The sequence below is a fragment of the Passer domesticus genome, chromosome 5 (assembly GCF_036417665.1).
Source record: "Passer domesticus isolate bPasDom1 chromosome 5, bPasDom1.hap1, whole genome shotgun sequence".
Taxonomy (NCBI): Eukaryota; Metazoa; Chordata; class Aves; order Passeriformes; family Passeridae; genus Passer; species Passer domesticus.
Window position 1 is genome coordinate 1,695,004 of NC_087478.1, and position 15,972 is coordinate 1,710,975.

At 46.5% G+C, this 15,972-nt stretch overlaps 1 protein-coding gene across 3 annotated transcripts in view; it reads left to right on the forward strand.

The window, feature by feature from the left end:
* Positions 1 to 15,972, forward strand: part of PLXNA4 (plexin A4) — a 451,266-nt gene that overhangs the window by 419,244 nt on the left and 16,050 nt on the right. For all 3 annotated transcript variants that reach the window (XM_064421667.1, XM_064421666.1, XM_064421669.1), the window contains exons 26-30: positions 3,725 to 3,828; positions 6,204 to 6,303; positions 8,024 to 8,214; positions 10,770 to 10,939; positions 13,853 to 14,065. In XM_064421667.1, the coding sequence (XP_064277737.1) occupies positions 3,725 to 3,828; positions 6,204 to 6,303; positions 8,024 to 8,214; positions 10,770 to 10,939; positions 13,853 to 14,065 (778 nt within the window). The remainder of the gene's footprint in view (positions 1 to 3,724; positions 3,829 to 6,203; positions 6,304 to 8,023; positions 8,215 to 10,769; positions 10,940 to 13,852; positions 14,066 to 15,972) is intronic.

A 15,972-nucleotide genomic window follows, 5' to 3' on the forward strand; every position in this document is an offset into this window, starting at 1 on the left:
CCAAGGAAAGGGTGCAGGAATCCCCTGAGTCTCTGCACAAAAGGCTGGGGGAAACATCTCAGGATGTCCCTGGAGCAGAGGGAAATCTGCTCTGAGCACTTTGCCCAGCCATGGAATACAAATAAAGCCCAGGGTGGGGAAAGCTCTGCTCAAAAACCTGTGCATCCCTCCCAAAACACGAGTGTGTGTCTCTCCAAAGGTGAGCCAGGGCAGAAAAGGACCACAGGGACATGAAGAGCCATGAAGGAGGGAGATCAAAGTGACACTGATCCCACGACCCCGTGAGGAAAGCACACAAGAAACATTCTGTGACAGCAGAATTGGCTTGGCCTTGAGGGGGGCACTTTCTAAGAGCGCCATTTCCCATCCCAGCCCAAACCTGAGCATTTTTTGCTCTTCTAAGCAGTGTCTGTGACCAGTTATATGGCAGGGATCTGGCCCAGGTGGGAATGAGCACAAAGCATCATCCTCAGACTCCACAGGGGTGATGTAGGTGTAGTGGTTTTTAATGGTTTATTGCATTTTTTTACTTTTATTTGGTAGGGAATAAAGTACACTCAATGTTATGTTCTTTAGTTTAAGTGCTAATAAGGTTGTTTTTGAAATTAGTTTTGTTGTTTGATTCAATTTTTTAGTTTTTAAAGGGCTTGTTTTTTAAGACCTAGGATGGTGTTACAGGCCATAGCATGAGGTGTAGGGCAGGTCTCTAATTATTTAGTGGTGGTTTTTATTCTTGTGAGTCCACAGTGTTTACCTTGCTGTGTTTGGGGTAGCGTGATGTAGTTAACTTGTTAGGCTTTTCTATACTTATATTTGGAATATTTTTCTACTATACTACAAGGGTTTTATTTGTTTGGTTTGTTTGATGGTAGTCTCACAGTTATGGATAATCTGAGAAATATTGTTTATGGTCAGGTTTATTCTTTGGTCTTGTGCTTACTTATAGGTGGTACCTGAACCACCTGTGAAAGCTCCTGAGAGTTCCTGAGTTCCTTTCATCTTTGACATTTGTTTTTCACGAGAGTGTGTACAATTTTGTAGTAGCTAGAAGCTTTACATCCCTTCCATAAATGCCTCCCAGGCAAAACCACCACAGCAGGTGAGGATCTGAGGAGCTGGAGTAGATGAAGGGCAGTTCAGGATCAGTGCTCAGCCAACACAACCTCTGCTCACCCTGAGTGTCTCCAGCCAAAGCAACACCCAGCAATAAACACAGTTGCTGACCTCTTCCTGCTAATTTAAATGAATAATAAAGGCAAGTGCAGCTTTCCCATTGCATTTTAATTATGTGATAAGAAAAGTGCTGAAACCAAGGGAAATTTGCAACGGTGCTTGCATTTTTATATTGGGAAAAACAAGCAAGGGTGGCAGGTGATGTCTCCATATCCAAGAGTTCATTTTAATTAACTCCTGCAAATGAATGGACTTTTTGCTGTGGCTCTGGCTAAGCTGTATTTGGTTGGGTTGCTGTGACTGAAATGTGACAACCAAGAGGAGAGCTTTGAATGGTCCAGGTTGATGAAGAATTCCTCTCCTTTTGGTCATGTTTATGTTTTCCTTGCTTTAGGCAAGTCCATCAGTCCTCTGTGGGGAAAGCTGTAGCAATCCTCCTCAAGACTCCAAAATCTTAGAAGTCTTTTCTAGCTTTAATAATTCTGTCATTTTATGGAGTATTCTTCAAGATTTGAGAAAAAAAAAAAAAACAGGCACCCTGGGAAGTGAGGGGCTGCTCCAGTGCTGCAGGAATTCATCATTCCAGGGTAGAGGCTGGAGAAGTGGCAGAAGCAGGAGCTCTTCTGACTTGTAAAATTTACATCCTCCATGGAGCAGAAGATGGATCTGTCCCTGGCTTTTCCCCCCAGTTGTGCCTCTGCCACTGTTGCCTAATATCAAAAGATAAAAACTCTCGCAATGGTGTTAAAATACTAAAATAAAAAGCAGACCTTTATCTGGAAGCTTTCAGGAATCCCAGTGATCATGGGTACACCCAGAATTGCCTTTCTACAAGTTTAATAAGTTTAATAAATTATCATATCTCACAAACATTGGCCAATTAAAAGAACAGTTGAATAGGTAATTTTTCCGCTGGATTCTGCCCCATTGGAGTTGATCCAGGGCTTCTTTGCCCCATTTCTTGTTGTGTCTTCTCAGATTCCGACTGGAAAACAAAATATTCTTCTTGTAGGTCCTCTCCTTGAAAATAAGACTAAATAGTATTTCAGGAATGTGTTAGAAGCTTAGCTTATTATTTTAAAATCTAAGAGGAAGGGCAGGGAAAATCCTGGGAGCTGTGTAAGTATGGAATAGTAGTCTACAGAGCTACAAACATATGAAAAATATATAAAAAGCAAAAATGTGTGGACATCACTATGCCTGTACCGAAAGGCTTCCTGCTGCCCATAGTGGATTTGAGATGCAAGAAGAATTTTGGGAGCGCCAATGGGCATGAGCTGAGCCCAGCACAGGTTCTGTACCCAGCCAGACTCTGCTGTGCCCAGGGCAGCCCTCTCTGGGCTGGGTCCTCGCAGGGACACGGATCTCAGGCACTGCTGAAGGCTCTGTGCTGCCAAAGGAGAGAGCACCAGGATTTCTGTCCCTGGAACAAGTGGCATTTGCTCCTGCCCCATAGGGATGACAAACACGGGCAAGGGCAACTGGTTTTGGGAGCAGCCGTGTTGGAGTCTGAGCAGAGCTGAGTAAATTAAGAGTTAAGCAGGGTGTAGAGGTGATGAGCGATGTGCCCATGCAGGTGTGTCCACGTGGATTCTGGGCACAGGGAGTGACAGGGCTCTGTCCCTGTGATGCCATTTGGTTTTTCCTTTTTTTTTTCTATGTTCCCTGTATTATTCACTTATCACAGCACTGAAAGGTGCCTGTGCTCAGCTGGGGCTGGGCTCTGCCTCCAGCAGCACTGACACAGCCACAGCACAGCCCGAGCTGGGCCGAGGGAAATTCAGGCTGGAGATCAGGAAGAAGCTTTTCCAGCAAGGGGGATAAAGCTCTGGGATGGCTGCCCGGGGAGGGGGTGCAGTCACCATCCCTGGGGGTGTTTGAGCAGCCTGGATGTGGCACTGGGGCCAGGCTCTGCCTGAGCTATTGGGCTGGGCTGGACTCCATGGGCTGGAAGGTCTCTCCCAACCCAGTCATTCTGGGAATTCTACAAATTCTGTGAATTCTGTAACTTCTGCAAATTCACACATATATTGGTAGCTCTGTAGCCTATGTCTGAAAATGTCTGACAAATAGTAATGAAATTTACAAAAAAAAAAAAAAAAAAGGAAAAAAAAGAAATTTAATGAAAAAAGTGAAGTTTTGGTTAAAGTCTTTTCCCCAGGAGGTGCAGGGCTATCTTGGTTCTTCCTGGGAACCAAGGTCGAGAGCAACTTTTTGAGTTACATTCTCATGGACAAAGCACAGCCAGTGCCATGGGGGGCTCCAGAGAAGGGGTTTGGCCTGGGTGGGGAATTGCATCACCACTTGTCTTCCTAACTGACGCTTTTTCATCAATTATGCTAATTTCCTAAAACCTATACAATCATACTCACCCCTGGGAGGGGCAGACTTTTGTGGACATCTTTCCACAACTGCCCCTGAAGCCCTTCAAATAAAGATCTGTTCTTATTTTACTAAATATTGCTAAAATTGTCTCGAGTTTCGTTTCCAGGCTGGAAAAAAGGTGACACCTGTCTCATTTATTTGTTTGTTTGTTTATTTCTCCTTGCAGAGTGGCGGCAGGCGAGCGGGGCGAGGATGATCCTTCAGGATGAGGACATCACCACCAAGATAGAGAACGACTGGAAGAGACTCAACACGCTGGCACACTACCAGGTATCTGTGGGAGAGGCTGGGTAGGAGTGAGGTCTTCCTTCTGGCAAAACAAAAAGCAAAATATTACTGTCTTGCCCAGGGAAGTGGTGGAGTCAGCACTCCTGGGAGCGTTCAAAAACTTGTGGATGTGGCACTTGGGGATGTGGGTTAGTGGTGGCTTTGGCAGAGCTGGGTGAACAGTTGGGCTCGATGATTTTAAAGGTCTTTTCCAACCTTAATAATTCTGTGATTTTCATTATGTTAAGATGCAGAGGTAAAGAGTGGTTGAGTGGGCAGTGACTGGGCAGAACTCCCATGCTGAGCACATCCCTCCTGTCCTTGTCCCAGTTATCCTGAACAGCACTAGAGAGGAAGCCAAGGGTAGAAAAAAAATCTTTTTTCCCTCTCAAAGGACACCCCTGCTGAGTGGAGGTGGTGAAGAGAAGATGAGGACAACACAAGCTAACATTTCTCATGTAGACAAACAAATCCAGGGCCTTCTATGCCCCTTTTCCCAATGTATCCATGGCCTGTTAATGCAAGCAGAGTTCAGAAGGATAGAAGAGGGAAGACTGGAAAGAGGGAGGCTTGGTGACTGGAAAAGGGAGGTGGAAAACAGCATGGCTGGAGACCATGGAGCAGTGGAGTTGTTATTAAGGAGCTTTTCTTTTTGATCCTTAACCTGGTCCAGGTGACCTGCTCTGCTTCCCTTCCTCCCTGCATGACCTGGAAATCCATAAGAGAGGGTTAGAGATGTCTGAAAATGTTTTACACAAGTCGTAGATTTAATGAAAAAAGTGAAGTTTTGGTCAAAGTCTTCTCCCTTGGAAAAAAACACCAACAGAAAAGACCTCATTAAATTTAATCCGATGCTGACGATTTTGTCATTTCCTCCATCACACCTCAGCAACCTCTGTTTCATAACAAGATTATTTTCTCTTGTCACTTAAGAGCTGAGCTGAGGAGGCAGCAAGCAATAATTTGGAAAGGAAACAAAACTTTTACTTCAGATTGACTGAAGCATTGCTGGCTGATTTTGATTTTTTTTTTCCCCCAGACAGAGCAAGGACATTTCCTGCTTTATTTCATCAACAAACCAGGCATAATTTTCTTCCCTCTCTGTGCTTTTTCTGTGTTTTCTTTGCTTCAGGCAATGAGCTCCCAGCTGTATGATGAGCTGGGCCAGGTCCTCAGGAAACATCATTTTCCTGGCTGTCCTGGAGGCTGACACAGATCATGCCGGGACAGACACTGAGATTGCCTTTGCCTCAGTTTCCCCATCTGTGGTGTGGGGCTAAAACTACAAAGAGCCAATAATTGCCTTTCGTGATAGCTGAGGGGCTATTTAATTAGCCTCTGCAGTGCTTTGAAGATGAAAAACTCCATGCAAGTGCTAATTATTATTATTATTATTACACAGACAAGAGTTAGATGTCGTTAGAAGGGATTTTTTTTACCCATCTCCTCTTTATGATGTCTTATTTATCACAGATGTTCCTGATATGGCTCTTTTGAGCCATGGGCTTGTTAACATTTCTGATATGGGACCCACATGATTTGCCTTGTTGTAGAAACAGAAAGTCTGGCTCCTTTAAAAAAGTCCTGTGGTCCCTCAAAACATTGTCCCACGACATCCTGGACATCAGCCACTCAAACCTGCTGCTTTTCCACCCTCTGACACCACAAAGAGAAAGAAGTTGTGGCTGTCCCTTCAGGCCAGCAGTGCCTTTGTCACAGGGAAAGGTGAGAGGTTGACAGGATCATAGTGGAAAATTGTAGACAGGAATTTTTGACCCAGGCACCCAGATATCACCTGCAGTCCAGCAGGAAGGAATGGAACATTTCACATTGGTTTTACATCGTAATGGGTCAGCCAAGCCTGTTTGAAGTAGCTGAGATGATTTTATTATTCTCATGCTCCTGCTCTGCCCAAGAGCTTCCCTGGGATGAATCTATCGTCAGATTTACTGAGGTTAATGCAAAAACCACCCCTGGAAGTGTTTAAAAGGCCTCTGGATGTGGCCCTTGGGGACATGGCTTAGTGGTGAACACAGTGGGGCTGAGTTAATGGTTGAACTCCATGATCTTAAAGGCCTTTTCCAGCCTAAATGACTCAGTGACTCACATTGTCGTCACTGGGCTTTGAATCAGGGCCTGGAGGGAGCAGAATCTGTTTGTCACCAGTTGTCCCTTTGTCCAAGTCCAGATTCTGGCTGTGTAACAGAAGATTTTGTCCCTTTTTATTACTAGACCAACTCAACGAAGAAAGAAATCAAAGCTTTAAGGGCAAACTGTGCCCTGCCTACAGAGACACTGATTTGCAGCTCATACTGCCCTGGGCATGGTCCTCAGCCCCTTTCCAGAAGTTTATTGACCCAGTCCTTTTTTCAATGCAGGTCCCAGATGGATCTGTGGTGGCTTTGGTCTCCAAGCAAGTCACTGCCTACAACGCAGTCAACAACTCCACGGTGTCCCGGACGTCAGCCAGCAAGTATGGTAAGGGTTTGTGTGCTGGGATGGACTGGGAGAGCACTGGGAAGAGATCCCAAACGTCTCAGTGGCCACCAGACTCTGAGCACCAGCAGGGAGAATGATGGGGCAGATGATTAGTTGGTGAAATGAGGTGGGGGGGGGAGGATTTAGCCATGTAAAAACTCTGGCATCTCGTTCAGAGTGTTGATCCCAGTGGTTGGGTTGCTCTTGGGAGGTTCTCCTCCCTCATTAATGAAGGGAGGAGTCTGTATAATTAACTGCCTCCCTCTTAGATCACCAAATGTCACTCTTAGAGTTTGAGGAGTTTATCAGCAGATCTCAAAGCAGTGGACTGTTGTTCCCACTGTCCCCATGAGGCAGCTGAGAGTGACACAGCTGTGGAAGGGACACCAGGTGGCAACTCCCCTTCAGGGCCAAACAGGGACCTCCTGAGTGTCACCCACCCCTCCACACCTTCCTCCCCTGCTCTAGAATTGCATCCAGCCCGTGTCTCACTAAGGTGATGCTGGACAGCAAAGCAAAACATCCCTGATGCACAGCCAGGGTGCTGCAAACCCCCCTCCAACCTGAATGCTGCTGTCATATCACTTTATTCATATTTTTAATTTATGGAAGCATCTCAAATCCTCCTCACTCCCTTTATCTTAAGGGAAAGTGCAGTTACTCAATGTCCAGAGGTGCCCCCTTCCACTTTCTCCAAGGACATAAATGATCCATGATCCTTATTAATATTCATCCTCTTTGCCATGTTGTTGCAATTACTGAAAGACACAGTGACCTTTGGAAAGGAAGACTTAAGGGGGGTTAATTTCTGTTGGATTTCTTTAATTCTTTTGCCATTTGATTTTTCAGGAGGAGGGAACAGGGAAGGAGGCAGGGGGAGGAGAAGATGTGGTGGGTCAAAAAGTGATTGTTAATTGCAATTAAGAAAACAGCATCCAGAGAGAAAAAGGATATTCCATCTGATAATTAATATGTAGAGATTGGTAATGCATTAATGAGGCTGATTCAGATCTTGCTACAGAAAGGTGCAACACTTCTGATAATTATGGTTGGAAAAGGCAACATTGCTGGAAGGTCAGGGAGAGGGGAATGCCTTGTGTCATCACTCAGGGGCAAAGAGAGGTAAAATTTGGAGGCTCAAAGTATTCTTGGAGAGGAAATTTGTGGATGCCCACCTGGGATTCTGGCTGATTTCTGTTAAAACAAGATTTTGGAGCAGGGAAGATGACTGGGCAGGAATTGTTTGTTTGCTTTGCCAAGGGAGGGAAGGGGAGGCAACTCCTTCTAAATCTGGGGATAAGGAGCTAAACAGGGGATCACATTAGAGACATCAATATTTTTATGTTAAGCAGCATGGCATGGCATGGATGAAATAGGGGAAACCCATATTTTTGTCACATAAGAAATTGTTTACCAAAAGGAACTGGTGGTACCCTGTGAACCAAAGTGTGTAACAGTGACAGTGTCACTTGCCAGGGACCATGACAAGAGGTAAAGATTATGGACAGCTGGAAATCAGTGTTTGAACTTCATTTAATTTAGCAGTGTAGACACTGACATCACACCTGGCTCGGTGGCATCGCTCGCCTTTGCTGAGCCAACCACGCAGACAACGCTTTGAAAAACACATTTGGTGGCACGTCACCAGCAGAATTCCTGAAAACCCCCATCCCAAGAGCTGCTGAGACAGGTGGGGACCCCTGTTTCTGTGTCTCTGCAGAAAACATGATCCGCTACACGGGCAGCCCCGACAGCCTCCGCTCGCGCACGCCCATGATCACCCCCGACCTGGAGAGCGGCGTCAAGATGTGGCACCTGGTCAAGAACCACGAGCACGGAGACCAAAAAGAGGGAGACCGAGGCAGCAAGATGGTTTCTGAGATCTACCTGACCAGGTTGCTGGCCACCAAGGTATGTGGTGAGGGCGGGGGACTGGGGGGTTTGGGAGTGTGGTGGAATTTCCTGCCGGCAAGAAGTGAGAGGCCACTCGAAGGATGCCAAAGTTGGGTATAAAGAGAAAATAGAAGGAAAATAGAGCAAGGGGATAGTTCTGAGTGTGTGGATGAGGAGCTTGAGCTTTGAAAGCAGAGTCAAAAAAGATACACTGGAAAAGCAATGAGGAGTAACAATCCAGGGCCATGAGATTGGTGGGAAAAGCACAGCAGGAGGTGCTGGAGTTTTTGATTATACTGGTTTGTAATTTGCACCAAAATTGAACAAGTGAATACCCAGGGCAGGTGCTCAGAGCAGGCTCCAAAGATGTGTCAGGCCTCACAGTCTGAAATGGCTCCTATACCACAAAATCCTGAGTTTTGTGGTACAAATCATCCTCCACATTTTCCCTGGGCCAATAAAGACTCTAGTGCTGATGACTTGGAGAGGGTTACATTGACCTTACAGTGAGACATGAAAACTCAGCATGCACAGAGAGAAAACACAGATTAAATCAAGTGGGGGCAGAGCAGGGACATCCTGACCTGAGTCTCCAAATACATCTGTAACTTTTTCTTTTTTTTTTCAGGGTATTAATAGGCACAAACACAATTCATGTGTTCATGCAAATGCTGCCTGAGCTTGCCCATCAGACACATTTCCATCAGTAGTTTAAGTCCTACTTTCCAGATTTACCTGCTCATTTATTCCTCAGCTCATTTTGCCTCTGATGTCTGGCTCTCCCTGCAGCCTCACTCAGGCTGTTTGAGCTGCAGAGGGATTTGGAGGAAAGGCAGCTTTGTCTTTAGCCCCTGGTCCATGCCCCATTCCCTGGCATCAGGAGGCTTTTATGGATCACACAGCATGTGAAAAATGTTGGAAAATGAAAGTGTTGCTCTCCAGGGCTCAGGCCCCAGCTGGTGTAGACCAGCAAGCATTGGACTGGTGCTGATTTATGTTGTCTGGGGATGCAGCCCCACCACTGAACTGCTTTTGCTTTCTGTTCTGGGTCACAAACTCAACACTTGGGTTGGGTTTTTGCTTGGTTTTTTTTTTTTTATTGTTGTTGTTGTTTTGTTGTTGTGGGTGTGTGGTGTTTTTTTGTTTTTGTGTTTTTTTTTTTTTTTTTTTGTTTTTTGGGGATTTTTTGTGGAGATGTCAGGAAAGCAGCTGCAAAACCTGCACAGCAACAGAAAGAGTACGAAGGTTGGGGTTTTATTGTTTCCCGTCTTGGGCTGAGCAATTTTCTTTTCTCATTGTGACTGTTTGAGGGAGGGAAAGAGAGAGAGAGAGCAGTTGCTGTAATACAATCCCCAGGAATACTTTGTTAAACTAACAATGATTTTTATTCTGGTAAATCCCTGACCTCTGATACCCAAGAGCCTCTTCCCTGCAGGCCTCAGAGTTTTTTGTGGCGTTTGTGAGGGTGAGCATGTAGAGAACTAATTCCCCGCAGGAACTGAACCTGAGGGCAGTTCTCCCATGTCAGACCAAGAGGATTTCCCCTCCTGAGCCCTTTCTGAGTCAGATGTGCTGCAGGGCTTTGTTCACCCTGCAGGAGTTCACACAAACAAAAGGTGCCTCTGATTGTTTCCCCAAGAATAAATCAAGTGGTGAATCAGCCAGAGACACCAGCTTTCTAATTAAGTGTTTGTTGGCTCTAGGTAAACTTGAGCCACTCTGGTGGAACCTGGGGCTTTGTTTCTAGAAAGGAGACATTTCTTCCCTAGGTCCTTGGAGAAAGGGCAGAGTTTTATCTTGCAGGAGAGGAAATTTTTCATCTCAGGGAATGTTTGTTGGAGATTCAATTGATTTTTTGTTATTTTAGCAGCTGTTTGTCCACACATAAATGCCTGTGAAGCTCTGGTGACAGAGAAAATGTGCCCTGCCTGGTTCCACCCCAAACCCAGCCTAGAACTCCTCAGCTGTCCCCTTCTCCAAGCCTGGTCACCGTCAGATATTCCAGCTCCCCTCCTTCCTGCTAAAAGTCAACTGTCCTCACAAGGGTGACTCTCCAAGCCCTCAATCTGGGATTCTCCTTCCAGTGGGGAATAAAAGATGAGGAGGGCTCTTGGGAATGAAGTTTGTGTTATTTAGGACACTGGTCACACATTAACCACCCACCTCTCTAGGTTCTCTTGTCTTTTTTGTCTCCATGACCTTCTGCTGTGCTTTGCAGCCTTCTACAGACTTCTCTACCCAGTTTAAAAGATGGCTCTGGGTGAAAGCCAGCCTGGAAAATGGCTGGATTTTGTCTCATGGATACACTAAAGCAGTGAGGATGGGATGCAGAGAGAGGAATCTGTGTGGAAATGAGGTGTAAAGGTTCTTGTGATGATAAACACTCCTGCTTACAGACACCTGTATTGAAATTCCCAGGTTGTGTCTGATATTACATTTAACTGATATTAGATGGCTCCCACTTTTCAATCACACCTTGGTTTATCCACAGACATGCCCTGTTTTCAGTGGGGTACCAAAATTCAATGTTCTCTGCCCACTTTCCATCCTTCCTTCCTTCCTTCTCCCACCAGGGCACCCTCCAGAAATTCGTGGACGACCTCTTTGAGACCATCTTCAGCACTGCCCACCGTGGCAGTGCCCTCCCCCTGGCCATCAAGTACATGTTTGATTTCCTGGACGAGCAGGCAGACAAGCACAACATCCACGACCCCCACGTGCGGCACACCTGGAAGAGCAACTGGTGAGTGGGTGGGACAGCCCGGGACAGCCCAGCACGGATACTGGGCTGGAAGGAGAGCACAGGGAAGTGTGTTTGGCATCTGGCTGCTGGGGGAGCTGAGGAGCCTGGTGTGGGGCTCAAAGGATGAGGTTCAGTCTTGCCAAGCCAATGGAGAAGTCAGAAGATCCAGAAGATCCCAAAATCTAAAGGAATAGCACTTTGGCTAAACAGGTCCCAGTTTGCCTTGTATTGCATGGAAATGGCAGGATTTGTGAGGGATTTGATGAGGAAAAATGAAGTTTTAATTGCTGCAGTGCCCAGGCTCTGCATAGGAATATGCAGAATATGCAGAATATGCAGAATATGCCAGAATGCCCAGCCTCACATAGGAATATCCAGGGAGGCATGGGAGAGGTTTCAACTCCACTGGCTTCATCTGCACTGGGTGTTTTAATTCCCAGCTCTATTATTTGTTTGCCTACACAGAGGTATCTCATGCCAGCTGAGAATTTTAAGGTATCCAAGACATCCTCAGAGGATGTGGAGCCCCCACAGGAGACTTGTACTCTCCTGAGTGGCAGCTGGAGGCCAGGAGAGCATCTCCAATAGTACAAAGTATTTAAAGGGTCTGGAACTGGATGTGAGTCTTCTTTGGAATGAGTAACAAAGGGTGACATCAGTGGCAAAGTGTGATATCAGCCCCCTGCTCCAGCTCCTCATCCCTGCAATAGGACAGTGGGAAAAGCAGGATTGGTGGAGAAAAATTTCCTTTCTGCTGAGTCTCCCCGTTGGAAAGAGCTCCCTGGGGAATGGCTCCCTCCCCTTCTCCTGTGCAAACATGGGGACTGTAAAAGGAGCAGCAGAGGAGAGCCGTGGGGCTCCCAGCTCATGCATTTTTTCCTTTTCCCAGCCATGCAGTTGGCAGATTGTCACAGCGCCGGTGACATAAAAAAAGAAACCCCATGCACCAAAGAGGCTTTCAACTAATGAAACATTAGCATATTATTAACATTATCTGCGGCACTAATCTAAGGCTGATTGCAGCCACTCAGCCTAAATGAGCAGGAGGTTTATTTAAGGGGGGAGGGGGGAAGGCAGAGTGTGTGTGTTTGTGGGAAAGGGGGCAGTGTGAAGAAATCTGTTCAATCAGATCAAATTAACTCAAAGTTACATCACAGGGCTCCATTATTCCCAGCCAGGGACATGGTCCCCTATCCCTCCCCACAGCCAGGCACACAAACACAGGCTCTGCTCCTCACCGTGGGTGTGTGTGCCATCCAGACACCTGTACAAGGACTTCTGCAAGGTTCACCCATCCACCTCATCCCCCCGGTGATGACTCTCCAATCCCAGCCTAAATTCCCACAACTCCATGGTTCTCATTGTCATTTTCTACTTATTCTTCCCCGATCCCTGGGACAGGCTGTTCAGAAAAGCTGTGGCTGCCCCATCCCTGGATTTTTCAAATCCAGGTTGGATGGGCCTTGGAGCAGTCTGGGATAGTGGAAGGTGTCCCCACACCTGGATAATCTTTAAGGTCTCTTCCCACCCAAAGCATTCTATAATTCTGTGTTTTCCAGCATCTCCCTCTTCTCCTGAACTTGGCTGACCAGATTCCCTGTGTAGGGCTTTCCTTTGCATTTGTTCTGTGATTTTGCTGCTCAGGAGAATACACAGAGATTTAGGAAAACACAGTGTCAACCCTCTGTCAGGAAGGTTGTTCCCCAAAATCTGTCAGGCTTGGAGATGAGTTTTTTACAGCGTTGTGAACGCAATCAGCAAATGGGAGGAACCGGGGGGTTTGTTCTGAATATCAGGAGAATTTGCTGAGCTGAAAGATGCAGAGAGTGAAGGTAGACTTAGCAATCTGCCTGAGAGAGAGACAGGGGCTGGGCTCTGTGCTCAGTGACACATCCCAGCTCCTGGGCCATGATCACTGCAGTGCATCTGCCCTGACAAAAGGCTCCAGGCAAAGGCTGGAGGTATCTCACACATGTACCTCAGGGCATCTCATACAAATGAGCTGCTCTTTGGAGAAAAAGGGGGGGAAAAGCTTTGGATTGCAACTGGAATAGCATTTCCTTGGTTAGGGCAGATATATTTTCATATCAAAGGCTGTGATACTTGTTTCCCAGTTCCTTTTTTTTTTTTCCTTGAGGCAATGGGGCTTTCCCTGTCACGTAGCAACTGCTTCCTGCTCAGGGTACTGGGATCATGCGCAGGCTTGGGCTGGAGCACTGGAGAGTGACAGGACACGGTGTCCTACAGGGTGTGGCATGAGCATTCACAGTCTCCACCTGGGAGCTCTACCTACCTCCCTTCCCATGAGGATTGCTGTGAGGCCTAAAAGCCAAGTACCTCAATGACAAATGTGTAGAATCTCAGAATAATTTGGGTTGGAAGGGAACTTGAACTCATCCAGTGCCACCCCCTGCCATGGCAGGGACACCTTCCACTATCTCCAAGCCCCCTCCAGGCTGTTCTTGGATACTTCCAGGGATCCAGGAACAGCCACAATTTCTCTGGACAGCCTGTTCCAGTGCTTTATAGCCCATACCATAATAATTTTTGTGGGGTCAATGCCTGGTTTCATCTGATGGAGCAACCAACAGGGGTCAACTTTCCATTGCAACTTAACACACAGAGAGATTCAGTGTTTGTCTTCACCAAAATTTTACTCCCATTAATTTATGGTCACCTTCAACAAGATTGTATTAAGACTGAAAAAAATCTGCCTTGTAAGGATTACAGGGACAAAAGGTGATGTCTCTACCGTCCCTAGACTTTGTAGGGGAGGAATTAATTGCATAGCAAAGTTTATCCCAGAATCCTCATATCCACAGCGCGATCTGTCATCCCCACCCACCATTTGCTGCTGTGATGTCTCCTGTGAGCTGTGCCCTGACTGTGTCCCCTCTGCCACCCCTCCTGCAGCCTCCCCTTGCGCTTCTGGGTCAACATGATCAAGAACCCACAGTTTGTCTTCGACATTCACAAAAACAGCATCACAGACGCCTGCCTGTCCGTGGTGGCCCAGACCTTCATGGACTCCTGCTCCACCTCAGAGCACCGCCTGGGCAAAGACTCCCCCTCCAACAAGCTCCTCTACGCCAAGGACATCCCCAGCTACAAGAACTGGGTGGAAAGGTGAGTTTCAGCTATGGAATGATGTCGATTCTTTATCTTCTTTTTCTGCCTGGGTCAAGCTCGGGATTAAACGCGCAGAGACGGCATTTTGTGTTCGGACTCAGATGTTTATTAATTCTTATCTCTGTTACAGTCTCACAAGCTGTGAGTTCTACAGTACTCCAACAAGCTACTAAATGGCCCCATATCTATCTCTACAAGGCCTTTTAAGGATAAACTGTCCAATTAAAAAATGACACCTAAATTATTTTTACTTTTAACCCAATAACCAACCACTTGTGCCCGCAATGTGGACTTTTTTATCCAGTTACAAAATACCACCCAAACCCCTGGAGAAGGTGAAGAAGAAGGATCAGCCACCACCCTAAAACCTCCACATTAGCTTTATGTATATTACTATATTCTAAACCCTTAAACTCTGAGTTTCCCACCCTGTGATATCACACACTTCTATTCAAACACCACACCCACAATCCCAGCTCTGTCATTCCATTTTGGAAGCTTCTCCACAGCCTCAGGTCAATGCAGAGTTCTCTTGCGAGTCAGAGCCTGACAGCACAGAAATTCTGAAACTTTCAGCAGCCAGGGTTCCAACAGAATGCCATAAAGTGACACAATCAGGCCCTGCTTTGTGGGTGGAGGTAGGAGGGAGCATCACTGTCACTTTTGGAAACTGCCCCTGGGGCTTTTTTGTCTTTGACTTTTGCTAAGTGGAATTCTCCATGCTAGCCTTTTATTCCTCTACCTTGCAGCAGAGATGGAAATTTAGTTAATGGTGGGAGTTGAAGGTGTTTGCCATCACTGTTTCCTTTGAGGAGAAACTCTTGAGAAGTAGCAGAGGGAGGAAGGAAGGGGAGGTGATCTCTGTGAGCCCTGGGAAGCACACGGGCTTCTCAAGATTTTCACACAGGTCTGAAGTGGTTTGCTGCTCTCACCACCATTGTGACAGTCCCCACACTGCCTAGATCCCAGGATTTATAATTATCCCCCAGTAACTTCCCTTGGAGGCTCTTCTGTGCTTTGAGTGAGATGCCAGACAGTTGACAGGCTGCTGGCTGAGGCTCTGCAGGTATTTTATGTCAGGTCAGAGGTCTTTCCAAGCATTTTGTCCACACTCCCAAGACCTGTGGCTGTACTTCCATCTGCTGTACCAAGGGTCAGTGCCTGGCAAAGCTGCTCCACAGGAATACAACCAAAACCTCTATTCCTGCAGCATGTTGGGGCTTCATTTTCCATAGGGTTTCCCCCAGGACAAGCAAACAGCACATCTTGTTCTTCATCCAGCAGGAGCTGGGCTTTGCTTTCCAATATTCTGCACTTTCCTGGCGTTATTGACAGGTTTGGGAACTGCACAGATGGGGAATCTTTGCTGCTCTGTAAATACAAAGGCGGGTTTATCCTACAGATCATTCCTGTGCACCGCATCCAGCTTTCAGCAATGATTTCCTCTGGATGACTTCCCAGGCACAGCCTAAAACTGACACCATGTCCTGCAGGTTGTACAAGGCCTCTGCTGCTGCAGACACTTCACACTGTGCTATAAATCCCCGTATTGCCTTTGCTGGGGATGATTTTCTCTCATTTTGTGACAGGAGTGTGGCTGATCAAAGAGTTCCATCCCCTACTCGGCACGAGGCAGCTTTTTTTCCATCAATTCTCCCATTGGTCTGTGGTTTGTCTGGACAATTATTTTTAGATGTGGTTAAACACTTCAGCAAATGTCGTTTCTAGGCAACCTGCAAGGCTCTTATGAGCTACCTTGCTTAATTATGACCTACTTTTGGTACCGTGTCCAAGTTTCTTAGTATGGATTGAGGCTGATTGCTGGATTGACCTGGATAATGGGAAGCAAGTGTTGGAGGTTCCATTTAGAAATCAAGTTTGCACCAACAGTGACCCAAAGGTGT